This window comes from Corvus moneduloides, chromosome 4 (assembly GCF_009650955.1).
Source record: "Corvus moneduloides isolate bCorMon1 chromosome 4, bCorMon1.pri, whole genome shotgun sequence".
Classification (NCBI taxonomy): domain Eukaryota; kingdom Metazoa; phylum Chordata; class Aves; order Passeriformes; family Corvidae; genus Corvus; species Corvus moneduloides.
In genome coordinates, this window is record NC_045479.1 from 6,015,635 (window position 1) to 6,034,865 (window position 19,231).

Sequence of the window (19,231 nt, forward strand, 5' to 3'; positions counted from 1 at the left end):
AGGAGAGACAAAGGGAACAGCTGACTGTAAGAGCAGCTGGTTTATCTCCACTCACCTGGCCTGTGAGGTCCAGGGGTATCTGGGACACCCCTGTGATTGCCAGTCCCTCACCTTCACCTTGCAGGCAGCCCCAGCTGTGTCCATGAACATTGCCAGGCATGAGCTGCAGCCAAACTCCCCAGCAGGGTTGTCCCACTGGTGCAGGTGGACAACAACTGGGACCTCAAGCCTGGTCTCAGGAAACAGCCATGCAGCCACTCAGCCCTCCTACCTGCCCTCCCACCCTGGGCACCAAGCAACACACACTGAAATAAAGACACGGCACAGAATTTTTAAATAATTTTATAATTTCCTGATGAACTTAGTCTGTGAATAAAAAAAGAAGAAAAAAATGAACAAAGTGTTTATATTATCAAGGCAAAGTTGAATATAACACATTTTCTTTGCAATTTCATTATCCTGTCAGTAACATGACTCCAGCAATAAAACACATACAAGTTGAAGGCAGCGTGTGCACTTGCATCACGGACACCAATGTCTCCCGCTGCTGTCATCTCCAAAAGGAATTCAAGTACACTAGATCCCATCCCTAAAGCCGGTCTCCCCCTCCACTAAAGTGCAACAGGTCTCTTCCAAAGCAGATGAGGGATCTATGCCTGTGGAGTGGATGGAGCATCCCACAGAATTTAACTCCACGGATGGTTTGTGAACTTGGTGTGCAGCTCTCCTCATTCACTGACTTGGAAGGAAACGGCAATTTACTGTTTTAGTGGGCTTGGAGCAGCATGTTGGGCTAGCACAGAAATTATTCCCCTGTTCATGGTCCCATTGGATTCGTCCTCCTCCAGCATCTGATCAAATAAAGGCATCTCACACTAAAGCCTCCCCAGTTATACTGTAACGAGCGTGTAATGAGGGGCCAAACACAGCCACCCCTGGGCAGGGAGGGAGGACTTGGCCTTGTCGCAGGGAGCTGGGAAGATGGGGCAGATAGAAGGAACAATGTCTACTTTTAAAATTTGGCTTTGAATTTGGTTTTCAAGATAGCCACATTTTGTAACAAATAAGAGTATATGTGACCCATAGATCCGTTTTTTGCCAGTTTCCAAGTGAAAGAAACCAACGTTTTGAACAAAAAGCCCTACCAAAGCACCAAGAACCTAATGGGAATATCTACTTAAAAGCAAACCAAACTGACCTGATGTTCAAGATCTGAACTAAGCTTGCAAAATGGGGACTAACAGCATATGGTACAGTTTGATAATTAAAATACATTCACTTAATGAAATTCTTTACCTACTGTCATAGGTAAAGTGATTTGTCAGGGTATTTTTGTTAACCTCACACGCCAGTTTAGCCTCATGTTGTTCCTTTTAAGCAATGCAAGTCTTTGATGCAACCAGAGCAGGAAGTGGCTGCTGGTCCTTTCCTGCCCCATAACCTGCTTGGGTACATGATCAACAGGTCAAGGAAAGGAAAGGCAAGTTAATACAACTTTGATAATGAACCTACACACAACTACCTGCACCAGCTGATTTGCACTTGCTCTTGTCCCTGGCATCAAGGGGTGTGATGGAGAAAACAGAAAAGTTGGCCAAAGTGTTTGGCTCATTTACATCAGCAGTTCCCATCTTAGGGGACACCTGGTGCTGGTAACTGTTACCAGAAAAGATTATTTCCACAATACTGTTTCATTCTGCCCCTTTCTGTCTTACACATGTACAGTATAAACCTGGGAAAGCAGGAATTTATACAGGGTTTGTAACATTTCCTAGGAGGCCAAGCTGCCTTGGACCTCAAAAGCCTGTGAAAGGCAACTGGTTATAATTATAAGCCCACAAATCCTTTTCCGTACAATCCCGAGAGGAGGAGTCATGGCTTTGTTGCTTCTTTACTTGAATTCCTTTTAATGAAATTTATTTTTATATATTTTTAAAACACATCTTTTTCAGTTCTACTACTATCTTTTTTTTCAACCCGACAACAGACACACATTGTTGGTAACTGCCCCAGCCTTAGGACCACACGGACAATATCGACAAGCAGAAAACAAAACAGGGAAGAACCACCCCTGAAAAAGTCAGGGGAGATACTGATGACAGGGTTACAGCACTCACCACACACACTGGAAAAAGTCAGGATTTCTGAGTTTATGCTTTTGACACTAAAAAGTTTTGAAACAGTTTTTCTCTTTTTTTTTGTTTTAAAAATAGTCAGCGAACACAGCCATTTTGTTCAGAAGGATCTGCTGTTGCGTAAGGTTCCTTCCATTTATGTGGAAAAAACAATTAAAAACATTGTTTTGTTTAAAAAAACCCCCTGACACTCCTCTTGCTCACCACGCTGATGAGAGGGGTCAGCAGAGTTGGCCTTGCCAGGCGCGACGCCCCGCGATGCCCCGTGCCCAACCCTCCCACCCCGCCGGCTCCGCTGGGGCAGTGTTGGTCATCCACAGCCTTTCACGTCCTCTCCGGGTCCCTCTTCCAGGGTGGCCGTTGAGCTGAGGAGAGGCTTCCTTTCAGTATCAGATGCCTTGATTGTACTCTTTCCCTTTTGCATTTCATTGGAGTCATTTGAGGGATAAAAGCGTTACGTATGTAGTGAAATTCTTGCTTTAAAATGGTATCAGTGCAGGACTCTACATCCTTTGTAAAGACCCCTGCAGTGGCAGCGATTGGCAATTAGTACAGGAGTGGGGACTCAACCCTGTCAACCCTCATCAGATGTAGAGATTTCCCAACAAATTGAGCACTAGCAGCAGAATGGGTGGGAATTGCAGGGCAAATGAAAAGAGGTGCCCCTTTGGTTCAAAACCCAGGGTTATCTCCACAAGATTTATGACATTTATGCTCCCTTGTGCAAATTTCAGAGCCCTGAAGTACCAGGAAATTTTTTAGAGAAGGGACGTTCCAGCCGTGCACCGAGAAACGGCGCACGTGGTTTCCGTGCATCACGTCGGACCTTCACCTTCCGTCCCCAGGACTTGGCAAAAACTGGCTACTCCAAAGAGGGTTTGGCATTTTCTGGAGTGAAAGCTGGTTAAAGGCAGTCAAAACTAGAGAGAATACTTAGAGAAGCTTAGAGCTTCATCTGGGAGCATGCCAGGTAATTCTTCTTCCAATGGCAAACAGTGCTCATGTCCTCACCCTGCAATTCTAGTGTTATGTCTTTTTAGTGTTTTACATGAGGCTGGATTCAGAGGCAAATATGGACTTGGACTTGTGGATATCATGAACAAGTGTGGTTGCAGTGCCAGCTTTTATAGCATACATGGGCTTCAGGCTTCAGTTATTTTTTAGCCCAAACCCTGCCAAAATGACCTACTAAATTTTCTACAAACAGCTCCTTGAGTCCTTACATCTCTCAGCTTCTCTACAAATAACAGCTTAGAAGAAAAAAAAGTCATATTAAAGCAATTAAAACTCTCACAGCTCCTGTAGCAAATGGAACTTCATTCAACAGAAGAAAAAGCAAGTTTCCCCAGGGTTCCTGGGAAGGGCCCCTGATTTCCTAGAGCTGCTGCACTGCAGGACCACTGTGGTAGGAAACTGCATCTGCCTGACTGCTGACACTTGGGAATAAGATCTTAAAAGAGCAGTGGTGGGTTAGGCAACTGGATGAGCATTGCAGGGTATGCCACATATGGCCCTTCTGCCATGTGCCTCATACGCAATTCCATGACAGATTATGAGAATAAAATCCCCTTGTTGCCTTAAGGCCAATGGTGTGGCACTCCATACGAGTGAAAGGAAAAAGCTTTCAGTGGTCACATTCAGCATTAAATCGTGGCCAGCAGTACCTCCCAAATCCCAAAGCCCCTCAAGCTATTCACCACAGGATCTCTGTCGACACAGGATCAGAGAGATTACCTGAAACAGTTCGATGGAGATCAAGTCGGATCAAGACTGTTCCTAAATGAGATCTGCTCCCTCCCTGAAAGCACTTTATGGAGGTCTAAGATCAATCTTTAAGATGGCAAGCCTACAAGACCGAGGAGATAACAGTGGTTAACAAGAAAAATCGCCAGGGCCCAACAATTCAGATGGAAGGAACAGCAGGTGTGTGGCTGGCAGATAAAGGACCAAATGGCCAGTGTGAAAACTAGCCAGCCTTGACAAATCCTCCCTGGGAAGAGGCCGGGAGATGTGTAAACAGTGAGCTTCACCTGGCTGCTGATGCACAGATCCTGCACACGCTGCCGTGACAGCACCAGGCCTTTGGCTGGGGCACTTTGAACTATAGAAATGCAGCCACAAGCTGAGTTAGAGATGCTGAAGAAGCAGCAGCACTTCCCTGCGATGTGTGGGCAAGGCAGTAAAGCCAAGGAATTGAAATAACAGCTCGAAGTGATCGCCCCTCGCTCCCATCCCCTCCCCCTGCCCCTGCCTCCAGCAGAAACGCTATCAAGGAACATCTCAGTAAGAGGTTTACAAGCAGGAGTCATTTGAACCATCGATAAGGGAAATTCCACAGCTTCTCACAGAGGAAAGATTGTTTTACAGCAGGGAACCAGGGCAGCTGGAGATTTGACCATATAAGTTAATGAGAGAGTCAGGAGGGGTGGCGGTGGCCGATGATGCTGGGCTGATGGCTCTGATGCTTTTACAGGCGGCATTAAATTCCTTGAGTGAGTAATTAGGGGTGATGAAGAAAAAGCGAGAGGAAAGATTTCAAAACAACAGCTCCTATCGAAACGTGCTGACTCAAATAATGGGACCGAAGGGGTGGTTCTGGGATGAGGCACAGCCCCGCAGTGTGTACAGTCACTGTCTGCACGCCTTCCGGCATTCCCCTCTTCCACACTTTCAGGCTCCCATTACTCTCCTCAGACATGACACAAAAAAAAGCTTCAGACACAGGCTGCTATTACAGGAAGAACTAAAGCTACTTCTCCTGATTTGCAAAGCACTGGCAATTCAACAGTTGGAAAAGGTGTGAATCGCCTCTTCTTTGCAGACTTATTTCTTCCTAGACACCCTGGCTATGAATCCAGCTCCTTCTGCTGAATTATTACAGTAGAATCAATTGGGATGTGATTTATTTTAAATCAACTCATTTTCAATAGAATCTACAGGTACATAAGGTTTCAGTTTTGCCCCATTTCCAGTGCTTGTTTGGAAAAAACTACAGGGTACATCTTCCCTTACTCAAACTTTTGCTGATCTCCTTTCTGTTAGAAGTAATTGGTCACGTCTAAAGATAAAAACGAGGCGTTAAAGACCTACAGGGGAGCTGTGCTGTGGATTTGAAAGATATAAGAAACGCAGGTTTCTTGAAAGGGCCTGGAACATTTTCCTTAACATAACAGCCTAGTGATTAAGCTCAAAATGTAGTAAACCATATGGAATTAAACTGCAGACTCTGAATGGGAGGTTTACTGAGAGGATTCATAATTAGCTAGTGACTAGAAAACCAAGATTTCTTCCACTGCTGTGTTGATATTTGGTCTCCTTTTGCCTTCCCCTCGCTCTCTGAAGTAATGTGAGACAGCCAAAGGGAACAACTCCTTTAAGGAGCACATGGGGACGTGTTACAGGGTTCTGTCCTGCAGATGCCCCCAGACACACATAACCACTGGTAGCCAGGAAAAAACGTGTCTCCCCATTAATGCATAGTCCAAGAATGAACACCCAAGTCCTACTCATAAAACAGGATTTCTGACTTGCTACCACAACGACAAACTGACCTGGTATTTCAGGTCATATTACCTATCAGCAGGAACTGTAATGAGTGTCCAAGGTGGATGGGAATAAAACTAAGGCCTCTCATATACACAGAAGAATTGCACTGGTTTAAGTAAAGCTGTGATTTTACACCTATCTACTCAGCTGGGTGCCAACTCCAGCAGAGATGCTTCTCTTCATAAGGGCTATTGCTCTGAACTCAAACTCATTCCTTGTCAATGTAAGCTAAACCAAAATAAATTAAATTATAATTATAGTAAGAACTATGCTACTGATTTACCTAACTAAGCTTTAAAATTATATTTTTAAGCTAAATGATGCAATTTTCTCATTTACAGAATGCCTAAGATTATTCTGATGACAGCTAGTGTTCACAAAGCCATGGCCTGAAAAACTGGACAAACTATACAAGTTAAAGCTGGGAACTGACCTGTTGACTACACCTGCCTGAAGGGAGAGAGCTCTCTATAAAGTAGGATCTTAGGAGACACAGACCTGTGATGAGACACCTCATCTAAAACCCCCCAAAAATCAACAGATGAAAACAGTTACCTCAAAAAATGCCTGACCTAGCACTTCAGAGTCAGACCAGTGAACAATAAAAATCCAAGTTAAGTAAACAGAAAGTACCAGTATGCCTACCTTTTTTCCCAGCTGCTAGATGAAATGACTAACAGGAGCAAGTAGGGAAACTTTCCTTTCCTCACTCTGCTATTTAAGAACGTAAGAAGCATTGAGACAGGCAGCAAGACCTGAGCTAGCTGATGCTGGCCAGCCATGAGCCATAATCAGAGCACACTCAGGGTTTGGTTTTAGCACTGTGAAATTCAGGCTTTCAGCTTTCATGAAAATAAAAAATAGGAAGAAGGTAAGAAGGAAAGAAGGAAAAAGCAATACATGAATGAAAGGCAAGGGCTACTCTTCTGCAACCTCATGGAGAACTAGAGCTGCTTGTGTTTAGTGCATCCCCTCTTCTTTGCTCAGTAGACTTGGAGGAGCTCTGCTTAGCTATATCCAAAAGTCACCACCAACAAAGTCAATGGGGAGTTGGATTCTAAAGTAGAAAGGCAGTGAGAAGATGAGTACAAAAATGACTGATTAATCATGGACTGGAAGAACCTAGAGAGCATGTAGTTTTTAGAGGGGTTTTTTTTGCCTTTGTTTCCTTTGTAAAAGGTGCACCAGAAGTTTCTATTCCATTTTCTGTCCTTCCATTGCTCTCCACTCCCATGGCTCCGTGGACTGGCTGGGCTTGGCCAGTGGCGTGCTGCTCCGTGGGACTGGTGGCCGAGGTCACGACGACTCCTCGAGGGCGTTGACGACCTGCTCCAGGATGTCGGGGCAGTGATCCGCTATCTGCTGGAGGATGGCGTTGGCGAACTCCTGCAGCTCTGCGCTCTCCCTCTCGCCCTTCTCCAGCTCGTGGTGCAGCTGCAAGGAGCACACAGAGACACGGTCACTCCCTGCTGTGAGCTGTGCCCGCTGTGTGGCTGCCCTGCCCAGCAGGCTCAGCTACAGCACCGCTTTAGGAAGGAGCTAACAGAGGTGCGGTGTGCTGGGCACTTCCAGCACCGGCATCTTCCCTTGGTGACTCCCTCACCTGGAACTGAATGCTCTCCATCCTCTTTATTTCACTTTTTCATTCTACAGGACCAGGTTTGTGACCTTCTCAGTAAAGGCCATGTCCACATGACTTAACTACTCCTGAATACGTTGTTCTATGATAAATAGGAGAAAAACTTCCCCTGTACAACATTTTTCTGAATGCAACCATATTCCAGAAGCAATACAGTGGCTTGCTAGTATATTGCTTTCAATAGTTTGACTTTTATTCATGAACAACAGGATGTTTCATAGGTCATTACTTCAGAATTATTCCTGATATGAAATCAATTGGAATATCACATAATTATACATAATACACCCAGAGTTAATCAGACTTCTATTTTTCCTACAGAATTACTAATTTTCAGAAACTCTCTTTCCTAACTCAGTCATAAGATGACTACACACAGTTGCAGTGGAACATACACGATTTTTGTTTACTAACTCTGCATTTCCTGTTGGGTCATTTGTTCTTCAGATCACTATAATTGGCTTATAACAGGACACAGAATTTCAAACTTTATATTATTCACTCTGTCTACAGTTTATAAACAGTTTCTCCCACAAGCAGTGTCCCAAACCATGTCACACAACATACTGGAGTATATGCAAACACAGCTTTCAGCTTCGAGCCTAATGCCATTGCCAGAATTAGGGGCCCACAAGGTCTTAATAAAGAGCAGGAAACATCTGCCTTCAGCAACCTGTTTATCTGCCCAGCAATTGATAAAGTCCATGCTGGCCTGTGAACTGTGCAAAATCCCAAGGAAGGCGGTCATTTGTGCAAGCATTTTAGGGCTTACTGTACTCACAGTGGTCTAAGGATCTCAGAGAACAAGGAGAAGCAGCATCCCTTACCAGGCCAGATGATATGGATAGATACACTGGATAACCTTTCGAGCAGACAGCCCTGCCCTATACTATATATCAAAAAACTCTTTTTTTTTCCAGTACTAGGATTTTCTTCAAATGAAGTATATTCCCTATGAATATAAGACAAGCATATATGTAGCAGGTACATACATATAAGATGGATTCTGAAGCTTATTCCCAGCTTCTGAAGCCAAAGTTCTTCGTCATTTAGAGCTGCTGTGAGCAACTATCTTATTTGAACCTTCTTTTAAATTTTGTGTGGTTTTTAAAAATTTAATATTATCTGTCAGTTCGATAACATTTCTTATTCCTAACTGATTAGTGTTTTTATTGGAACTCTACTATGTTAATATATGACATGGAAACAATGTCAAACTGGCATTTTTCATGCCTGAAGGGATAACTGTTCATCAGTATACAAATTTCTTGATCTGTATTTTGCACGTCTGAAACACTGCTCAATGCAGGTTTTAAAAGGAGAGAACTATCAGGCAGCAGCACAGCAGGGATCATTTTGCCACTTTAAGAGCACAATGCAGTGGCAAAGGTTAGATTTCTACAATTAAAATTCTAATCAGATACAACAGCATGTCTCTGTTTAGTGATGGTATCAAACAAAGCACAGCAGATTGTTTCTGCAAGAAGCACTGCATAAAAACAAACAGCTTAAGAACGACTATGGAATAAATAAAAATGCTTTTTAAGGAAGCTATGGTGCAGGCTTCTATAGACAGAAGTGTGAGAAAGGAAATTAAAAGGGCAAGCATGCTACACTGTTCCCTTTACTAGGCAGGGTAGCATACAGTAAATTATTGGGGCTTTGCGTGCTGAATGTTAGTTTAATGTGTCCTTATGTGCTTTGTTCCTACTGGCTGCTGTACTCACAGAACAGCCATAGGAATCCGAGAGGGGCTCCTGCCAAGAATCACAATGCAAAAGCAACCTGATCCTGCTCTGTGGAGTGCCATGAGCCGGGGAAGTGGGGAAAACGAGAGGGAGGGGAGCACTCCGGGCTCTGGAAGGGCTCTCGGGGGAGAAGGGGCGACTCAGCAGTAACCCCTAATGGCTCAGGAACGGCAGGCTGTGGATGGCTGATTAGCCTGGTTCCAGCAGCCTGGCAGAGGTATTAGTCAGGAACTTGCAATGGATGGATAAGCCTAGGAAAGGTCCAGTCAGCAAGCAGGATTGAGAGGGTCAGAACAACCAGGCAGGAGTAGTGCTGCATATTAAAAGCCAGGGGACTGGGATTCAGGGACTACCTCAGAGTCTCGGGTTGCTGAGCCTGGTGAGATCCCAGCGATTCGAGTGGCCCCAGTTCCAGCAGCCTGCAAACCACCTCACCACTGGTGTGCTCCCAGGAATGCTCTGAGCCTTGAACTCTGAGACAGGGCTACCTTGTGGCTTCCTGGGCCAACACAGAGATTTCACGGTGCCATCCATCAGAAGGGTGGGAGGCCATGGGTTGGGAGAGAGCAAGCAACAGGAGAAACGGCCAACATTATCATTCTCCTTTTCTTATCTGGCACCTGCAAGGGTCCTGAACTCTCAGTCCACAGGAGGAGCACCAGGAGAGGGCAGTATTAGCAGGGAAAGCAGAGGTCCTGCACCACCACCACCTGCCCAGCCAGCATCCCTCATCCTGGCCTTTCAACCAAATCCTCCAGGTGAAGTGCCAGAAAAGGACAAAGCAATTAAATTAATGAAATATAAAAGCACCTCAAAGAGACTGAACTTCAAAACTGAAAGAAGATTGGTGGACAAGGGACAGTCCTTCAGGATGTTGTCTTCAGTGGGGCAACACTGCAACATCAGTAAAGTCTCAGTTTCTTGCTCTACTAGTCAGCATTTATGTATTTATGAGATTCCTTATAAAATCAAGATAAGCCCAACAAAGTAAGTTCATGCTAAAGCTAATAAATCAAATGCAATCAAACAAAAGTAACCAACTCAACCAGAGGAAGAAAATATTTCCAAGAAAAGAGATTTTGACCATCAAGAGTCCAAACGGAGATGGCTTTGAATGCTGAAGGCCAGCAACAATACTTTGCAAATTAGCACAGACAGAAAGTCTACACAGCTGGCTGGCAGATGTCTGTGATGAAACCCTCTTGGAAAAATAGCAATGATAGCCTTCAGTTGAGTTTGCTAGCTTCAGAACAGCTAGATTTAATAATGTGATTCCTACTTCAACAAAGACATCTTAACTGGCTATACGGCTGGTGGCAGCATTTCTAGATCATGGCTATCATCTCCACTGACGTCACTCCTCTCGGAAGCAGCTGGGAGCAGCACACGTCAGTCCTCCATCAGGAAAGGCCTTAATGGGGAGCATCCAGTTCTCAGTGCTGTAACTTCATTCACCTGCATGTTTGGAAGTCCAAATTTTAGGGAAGTTTCTCTAAAAGTATTAATATCACTTCTGCTCCTGGTTGCCTAGATTTTCCTCTTGTGAATGCAAGCTGACATGGTGTTACCTTCCCCATGCCATTTTTCTATGAAAATAAAGAAATGTGAACAATCCTTTTTTGTTGGCATTCCCAGCTGAGGATATGAGGAGATTCACATACTTGCCTCATAGAAATGATCAAAAATGAGAAGGCAAAGCCAGATTGTTTTTTGTCTAGTTGATGACAAGTAAGAATAGACAGCTCAGAAAGAAAAGGACAGCAAGGACCCCTGAAGTGCTTCATAGTATTTATCTTTGGACAGAAGAACAGAAATGGCTTTCAGCATCTCAGGGGAAAGAAAGCTTGCAGATAATCTGCAATAGATTCAGACACTTTTCAGCACTGCTGCCTTCCTTCCTGGGCTTAGAGCAAGGCATGATAGGAATACTTTTCCATTTATAGTTAAACTCCATCACTGAAAAAAAACCCCTAACAATTCACCATTAATTTAGCTTCTCTGTTCCAAGATATTTCAGAACTTATTTAACTATTAGTTGACATTCAGAGTCATAGGAACAATACATATGAAGGTAACTTCATAGTTAAGAAATAGGATGCTATGGTTTTATATGCACACTGGGTGAACTGTGGTGCTGCTCCACAGAACCTTCGTGGCCTCTGCTTTTCCCATGATGCAAACAAGGCAAAATTAAGCTAAGATTCCTTAATATTTATTTACACCCCCCAGTGTGATTTTTGCCTCGTTAACAATTCCACAAAAACACTGATGAAAAAAGGCAAACACAGATAAACTGGTATCTCATCTTGGGCTATGGACAGTAAACCTGAACACAGAATATGACGTGCTTGTAGAGCAGCACAAAAAGAAAGTTAGTGGAGAACTTCTATAAGGATGCAATACTGGGATATAGAATTATGTTTTTCCAAAGTTCAAGTGTTTCTGGATCAGGTTATGGTTAGTCTGAAAAATACGTTTAGAGCTTAAAGTAACAGAAGTAAGCATCAATAAGAAATTACACTGATTTAATCTAAACCTTTGTTTTGTCCCAAAATAAGTTAAACTTCACTGTACCTCAGGCAAATGGTCAAGAGTTTTTGCACCTGCCCAGACAAACCAGTGTAAATATGTGTGTTTGAAGCAGTGAGAGCCAATTAGATATAAACCTTTATTTCTCAACTATATACCTATGAAAGGGCCAAAAGAAAGGGTTACGAGTGTGGAAATCCAGTCTGACAAACTTCAAAAACAAAAAAAGAAAAAGTTTTAATGTAAACCCTTAAATATTTCTGCTCTATCTGGAAATGTGGGGTTTATGTTCGCTTTTTCAAAGTATTTTAAAAACATGCATTTAAAAATTAAAGTAAGATTTCAAATGAAACAGTCTGGTCTTACTAAAATATCCATTCTGCTTGGTTATATATCTCTTTTCAAGTTAGGAATTGTTAATGTTCCTGATTGATAGTGTGTATTTTAATTAATATCAGCAATTTCATGGACAAATAAAAATGAATGATGTTATGGATGTGGCTAACTTACAGATAATGTTTGTGATTTTAACCAGTATTTAAGAACTATGACACTGTTCTCATCCTCACCCAAAACATTAAATATGAAAGTTTAAAATGCTTTAAAATGGAACTGTTTTAGAGAGTTCCCATATCCATTGCTTTCTCAACCAAACTCAGGAAGCAGATTTGCACATGAAGAAGGATATAAATTGTTGCAATTATTACTTCTAACTTCTAACAGAGACCAGAAGTGGACTGTTTAACTTTAAAATACATTATGCATTCCCGTAAGATTACAAATTAAAAATAAATGACATAAATCAAGGGGGGGAAGATAACAAGCTAATAGAAGAGCAGTCAGAGAAGGAAGACAAGGGTAAACTCTGAAGTAATAGAGTAATTTAGAATGACTAAATGCAAATCATAGCAGAGTAATTTCTTTACAGAAACTAAGTAAGTTGAGTAATTCCTCATAGATGACACAGAAGAACACAAGCAGAATCTGAACAAAGAAGTACACAGGATGTTTATAAAATGGCTACTTGTAATTTAGAGTAAAGTTTATCCCACTTGCAATATTGTTTGTATAACAAATCAAAATATGTGTTGAACATTTTCAGAATTTAGCAATCAAATATGCAATTTTAAAATGAAATTTGACAGCTACAGATATGAGGTCTGGTGTCCTTTCGTATGAAAAGCTTAGCATTGCTCTGTGGAGACTGAAATGTGAATTAAGTGCAAGGTACATTATGGTCCTTGGAACCAAGCCAGGACTATTTAGCTGACACAGCAGGTTGTGACCGACACAGTGAAGTGACATTATCACCTTTTTCCTTCCTCTGCTTCGGGCACCTGAGCAGAAAAGACATTGCTGATTTCTTGGGAGAGGATTAGTAAGCAGGAATCCGTGGCAGGTCTGTGCTTTGGCTGAAGCTGGTGCACAGGGAGAGGGAAGACAACCTTTCTGCACTACAAAGGCTCTTTGATGATCATAAAGATTTTTCAGAAGTGCCTCTCTCTGTAACTCACAGCGAAGCAGCCACAGGTGCAACACTGTTGGTAGTGGGGTGAGACAAGCTCCCACAGCAGGTGACTTCAGAGAGAGCCTCTGATGGAAACGCACCTGCCCAGGTCTCCAAGACTGCTGCTGATGCCCAGGTGACACTGCAAATGCTGCCAGAAACACCTCTGGGGAAGGAGTGGTCGATTGTGCAGGGAAGGAACTGGTGCTTGGGGCCCGAAGTTGGCAGGACCCCCAGCAGCCTGAGGAAGCCAGGACGTGCTGGACATGGCTGGAAAGAGCCTCTGATTCCAGGGAGCCAGGGAGAAAAATGCCTCCTACTCCTAGGGTTAAGGAAATTATTTTCATTGTATAGATTTTCTGTTGGAAGAAATATTTTTTCCGAATGTCACTGCAGGACCTATTGAAAATAAGAAATTCTCCATAAGACGAGGTTCTGCACATTTACAGCTGGATTTGAGGTGCTAAGAAACACTTCTGATAGCCCTTAAGCTATTAATGAATCAAACACTGCTGCCTACTTCTAATAACTGGGTGTTCCGTTCCGTTGGCTCTTTTTACCTTCTCACACTGCTGCCTCAGCCCCAGCGCAGTGCACCACCTCTGACACACTTAAGCAAGGATTTCCAGCAAATTCCAGTTTCCACTCCACTCTTTTCTTTTGTACAGATAAGAGCAAAACAAAACCCAAACTCTAAATAAAAATGTGGACCATATAATTACGTTCTTAATGCCATTTCCTTTCATAGAGGACTAAAATCCCACACTTACAGGCAACTATCTGAAACATGAAACGGAGCAGTAGTTCCACAGAGCTCAAGGATATTAACATAATGATACCTCTAGGACAAAGTGAAAGAAAATATGGTATTTAATAGAAATTGCTAGGATAATGCAATTATTTATAATGAATGAATGGAATTTCTATTTCTTAGTGTCAAGACTTGGAACATTCCTCTTTCCTTCTGGTAACTTCAGTTTTTTAATAAGAAAAGTCAAATAGGACAGGAGCTGGTTGAGGACAGTTCCTGAAACAGTACTGGCTAGCTTATTTGGGGACACTGTGTCAGAACTGACTCAAAGGGATATTTTCCACCATAGGAATAATTTAATGACATGGTTCTGAGCACTTTAGATTCTTTACTGTCCACAACTTAGTCTAGTGTATTATTTTAGATTAGGTTTTGAGACACCATATACTCCTAAGTACTGGCTTCAGTTCTACATTAAATGTACCAAAATTTTACTACACTAAGTCAGCCTTACAACATGTCTTTGATAAAATGCCAACAAAGAATGATACAGCATCTTGCTCCCACAGCTTGATTACAATCTTCCCCAGGGCAGTGGTCACAGCCCCAAGCCTGACAGAGTTCAAGAAGTGTTTGGATAATGCTCTCAGGCACCTGCTGTGATTCTTGGGAATGTCTTGTGCAGGGCTGAGTTGGACTCGATGATCCTTGTGGGTCCTTTCCAACTTAGCATATTCTGTAATCAGTTGAAGTCACTAAGGATCACCACTGAACTTAATGGTAGTGTCAAGACACTTTTATAGATAAGAGGCACCAATTATCAGTCAAACTTTGAGACTACAAAATTATTTATGTGGCAACAAATCCCCCTTAGATCCATGGTATTGATGCTGGCAGACACTTTCCCAACAACTATTTGTACGTTAGTTTCTGTGGGTCACCATGAATGCACTGGAAGAGTGAAAAGGTTAAATCTACTTCATATACCAGTTGTATCTACCAAAAGAAGCCACAGAAAACTCCTACTACTGGTACCTGAGCCTCCCCAGCAGGCATGAAAGGTCTACCAAATATATCAGCCATGATGAAACTTAGCAAACCAACCTCTGTCAATAAAGCTGCAGTGGGAAATAACAGCTCCAAAAGCAGCAGTATGAAAAGGAATTCTTAACTATTTATAAAAAAAACCCAAAAGAGCCAAACCAAACTAGGTAATCTCATTGGTGAGAAGTGGGGATGTTGGCATCACTCTTAAATATTATTGGTGTTGGTTAAATGTATCCTCCCTAATCATGTTAGCACTTCTTAACATTCAAGAGGATTAATTTTTTCCCACTGAGGCTTGTAAAGCATTATCTACAGAAGATCATATTAGAAGGGACAGGAGTGAATTTAATGCACTGGATTTGAAGTAATTTACAAAACTCATTAAAATTCCAAAGATGCAAAATGGGTATTCTGTGATGGGCTTCTGCAAATCTGGAGAACTGATTCCCACCCCCCCTGGGAATACTTTAAGCACAAAGGAAACTCTGCAGCTAGAAACAGAAAGCTCCATGGCTTAAATGAAAAGTCTGCTTTGTAAATTGAAATATATCATTAGTCTGTGTTCTGCAACTGACGTTTCTTAAATACCATCTGAGTGAGTATGGGAAAGCAGAAGGGACAGCTACATTTTATGTTAGCTGACGTTAGCTATGCTTGGGAATCATGAATGGAGAAGTAACTTTAAACAACTGCGGTGACAGCAGTGCAGAATTAAGACAATAACGTGAGAGGATAGGAAAAGAATTTTCTTCTCTTCTCCAGAAAACTGAGGTAATTCCCTTTTCTCACAGTTTCTCACAATGCTTTCTTTACTGTTTAACCCATAGATGTTGCTAATGGACTAGTAAAGTTTACATGGGAAATATTATTTTTGGGCTGACTATTCAGAAGAACTTGACAAAGAAAACCTTTCCAATTTTCTTTACCCACATCTCTTGATCAAATAGCAAATAGCACCTGTCTCCACAGATCCTGATTGTAAACAAAGACCACCACAGTAATGAGGCAATTTATTTCAGGGATATCCAAACTTTGCCTATATCCACTCTTGTTTTTAGAGGTGCCTCCCATCCATGCTACAGGCTTGTCACCCACTGCTTCATCCCAATCTGACAGACAAGGTGGTTCAAAAGAATATGCCCCATGTTTTGATTTATAACATAGGAGTTGTAAGGCTTTAATAGAGGAGGATGGCATGCATTAAACTGAAAAAGTTTTAATCCTGTATCAGTGATTACAGAACCCAGGAGGCTCTGAAGGGAAAAGGAATGCGTCATGCCTATAGAGGCAAATGGAGATATCGAGGGAGATACCCAGCACATGCTGAATCAGTAAATGTATGAAGACAGGCACAAAGAGAGAGAATGGCTGTCTTGTACAATCTTGGCCCTATTACAGGTGTATTTATCTCCAGAGGTCTGCTCTTTCTGAATTTTCAGACATGCTTCTGTTGGTTTCCTGCAATTTGGCTGCCCTCTCCAATTTTTGAATCAAAATTCAGTCTTGAATTGAAAGTTCAAGGAAGTTAGCTTTAAAATCACAAAGAAAGAAAACCAGAGCTGAAGTGTTCGAGATAAGCTCAAGATATGTTCACTGACCCACAAATCCCCTTTTAACTATATAGGCCTTACACTAGCTTGTGTGCACACTGGACAGCGTTTGGTATAACACATATGGAAGTGAATAGTGAAAGGCTTGGCATTATAATCCAAAGTTAGGGTTAAAAAGATAAAACTGGTCACATTTAGTTCTGCTACAAGTTCCTTGTAGTAGTTTAACAAAAAAAAAAAAGGCATGCAGTAATACAGGACTAAAATAGTAAAATAAAAAAAAAATGAAAAGAGAAATAGGAAGGAATTAGAAAAATGGTTGTATGGAATGGTGAATTATAGTCCAAAAACAAGAGAGAAAAAACTGCCAATGAAGGGAGTAAGGAAGGCAAGACATTACCAGAGGTGGGAGAAACAAAGATTATTTCAGTAGCTGATTTATAACTGGATGGACAATCTCTTGTGGAGACTTCACCAGACAAACTCGTATGAAACCCTTCCAGTTCCGTATTCCAAAACTCCTGGAAATATACAGTTGGGTTTCTGAAGTCACTGTGTGTGTCTATAAGCATGGCTGTATCACATCCAGCACACTGAGTGCAAATCTTGATTCAGATATGCAGGTAAGGTGGTAAGCAGTAGAAATTATTGGCAGAATATTCTGTAAGAGCAGGTAAGGACAGTGCATTCACTTATATAAAGAGACTCATAAAAATGTGTCAAAATATAAATGGTTTATGTAATTAAAGTAAGATTTAAGACCCTGATGACTACATTAAATTATAGAGAGCAGATAAAATTTGTTAATAGTTAAAACATGGCAAAAGGGGTATCTTGCAGTTTGATCTTCCATGAGTGTGTAGATGCACGGCCTCAAGTACGGATAAAAGAATAGATGAAATTCCATAATAAATATTACATGGCAGTGATTAAAAAATTTACTGACTCCTTTTATCAGCTGAAGAGTTCATCTTTGCGACCTGCTTTCACCACTTACAGCATGGTTTCACAACGTTTTGGTGTGGCACATCAGTAAAGCCTAAATCAGCAAGTTCAGGTCCTTGTTCAGAACTTGAGACCACAAACTCACCTGCTCCTGGGTCATCTTCTGCAGCTCCTTCTCCCAAGCTGCCTGGTCATCATCCAGGTGGTAGGAAGCAGGCGGGGTGAGTCCACGCAGAATCAGGGGGTCGCGGTCGTGGCAGAGGGCTGTCAGATGGCCGATGTACAGCTTCAACTTGCTGCGGTTCTGGTCAAGTTCTAAGAGGGGCTGAATTATCTGAAATAAGAGAGCAGAGCCAGTGAGGCACAGCCTGAGACCCAAGCAGTGATGAAGGCAAAGATCAGCATCTAAGTTACAATCTTGTTCAGCTTCACAGGGGAAGAAACCTGAACACTCTTTCCCCCGTACTCCTGCTCCATAACGTACCAACCCACCCAGAAAGGAACCAAGGACACTGGGGGAAGGGGTGGAGTGATGACGGCTGTGTGATTAGTTTGGGAAATAAGGACGACTGGGTGAAAAATGAAACAATATTAAACTGAATGCATTAACTCTACTGATTATCCAGTTTAACTACATCAACAAAAAATGATGTTTCTGATAAAAGGGGTCTGTCCATAATTAAGGCAACAGCAATATAGATTTTTAGTTTGTTTTGCCAATAAACATTTCATTGTAAATTAAGTATGCAATAAACATGTTCTAAAGAGAATAGTTTCAAATGATGCCAAAACACAACAATTCTAAGATGAATGCATCTCTACTGTAGAAATTGGATAGAGACATATCTTCACCAGAAAGTAAAAGTTTAATTTTTTTAGAATCTTTTACATAGTTAAGGTATAGTTGTCTACAGTTTTGAAAAAGCAATGACTTTTATGAAACAAGCCAGATTCTATATAATAAACTAAAAAACTGAAATCTTAGGACTTTAATAAAGTACTATTTTATTTTGTTATACTTTACCCAATCTGAATCTAATCATCATTCCTCAATGCAATCCAAACTAGAGTCATCCCCTTCCCATAAAAAGTATCTGAAGAACCATTTTTCATTTTTTTACAAAAATATAGAGCTCAAGTGCATAAATACCTGCTGGGCATCCCTCACTATGACCTTCCACAAGAATACTGCTTCGTTTGTTCTAGATGTTTGTGGGCACGTATTCAAAACCGCAGTAATGCAAACCTCTAAGGTTTGCAGCTGATGAAAAATTAGAGAAGAACTGGGCTTAGGGCCTCCTTTCCATAAAATGAGGTGCTGGGCAGGGAGAGCTGGGAAGCCTTGCCAAAGTCTTGGCAATTTCTGTTCGTGTTCCCAGGCAGAGGCTGCACCTGCTGTTTGTTAGTGGGTTGGGGATATCTTTTCAATAGGACACCTCTGACCCTGCTAATGAATAAGGGGTGAGATAATCTCCGAGTCAACAAAACAGGGTGCTGGCATTACTTTCAACAAAGACTCTGGCTTCGACCCCTTTTAATAAGGCTGTCAGGGCTCACTTATTTTGTTTCTAACACTGTTTTACATGGATTAGTTTCTGTAGAGCATGAGGATCTGAGAGGCACGGCTAAGCAGCTAACTCATGTCAGGCTCTGTGTCCTGCCAAGCTCAGCTGTGCTCAGCAGCCTACACCCGCACATCAGGGTGGTGCCACAGCCACACGGCAGCCACGGGACAGGAGACAGGCAAGAAACCTGCAAGAGAGAGAGTGAGCTCACGTGCTTTATTAAAATCCCCAGTGCTGTGGGCAGCCTTGGGGCAACCTCTGTTTGCAGA

The 19,231-nt window shown here is 42.1% G+C and overlaps 1 protein-coding gene across 1 annotated transcript in view; it reads right to left on the bottom strand.

The window, feature by feature from the left end:
* Positions 1–326: 326 nt before the first annotated feature.
* The window catches only part of ERC1 (ELKS/RAB6-interacting/CAST family member 1), a 284,378-nt gene continuing 265,473 nt past the window's right edge, over positions 327–19,231 (bottom strand). Inside the window, 2 exon segments of the mRNA XM_032105148.1 lie at positions 327–7,115; positions 17,543–17,731. Of these exon segments, the coding sequence (XP_031961039.1) occupies positions 6,978–7,115; positions 17,543–17,731 (327 nt within the window). The 3' untranslated portion in view covers positions 327–6,977.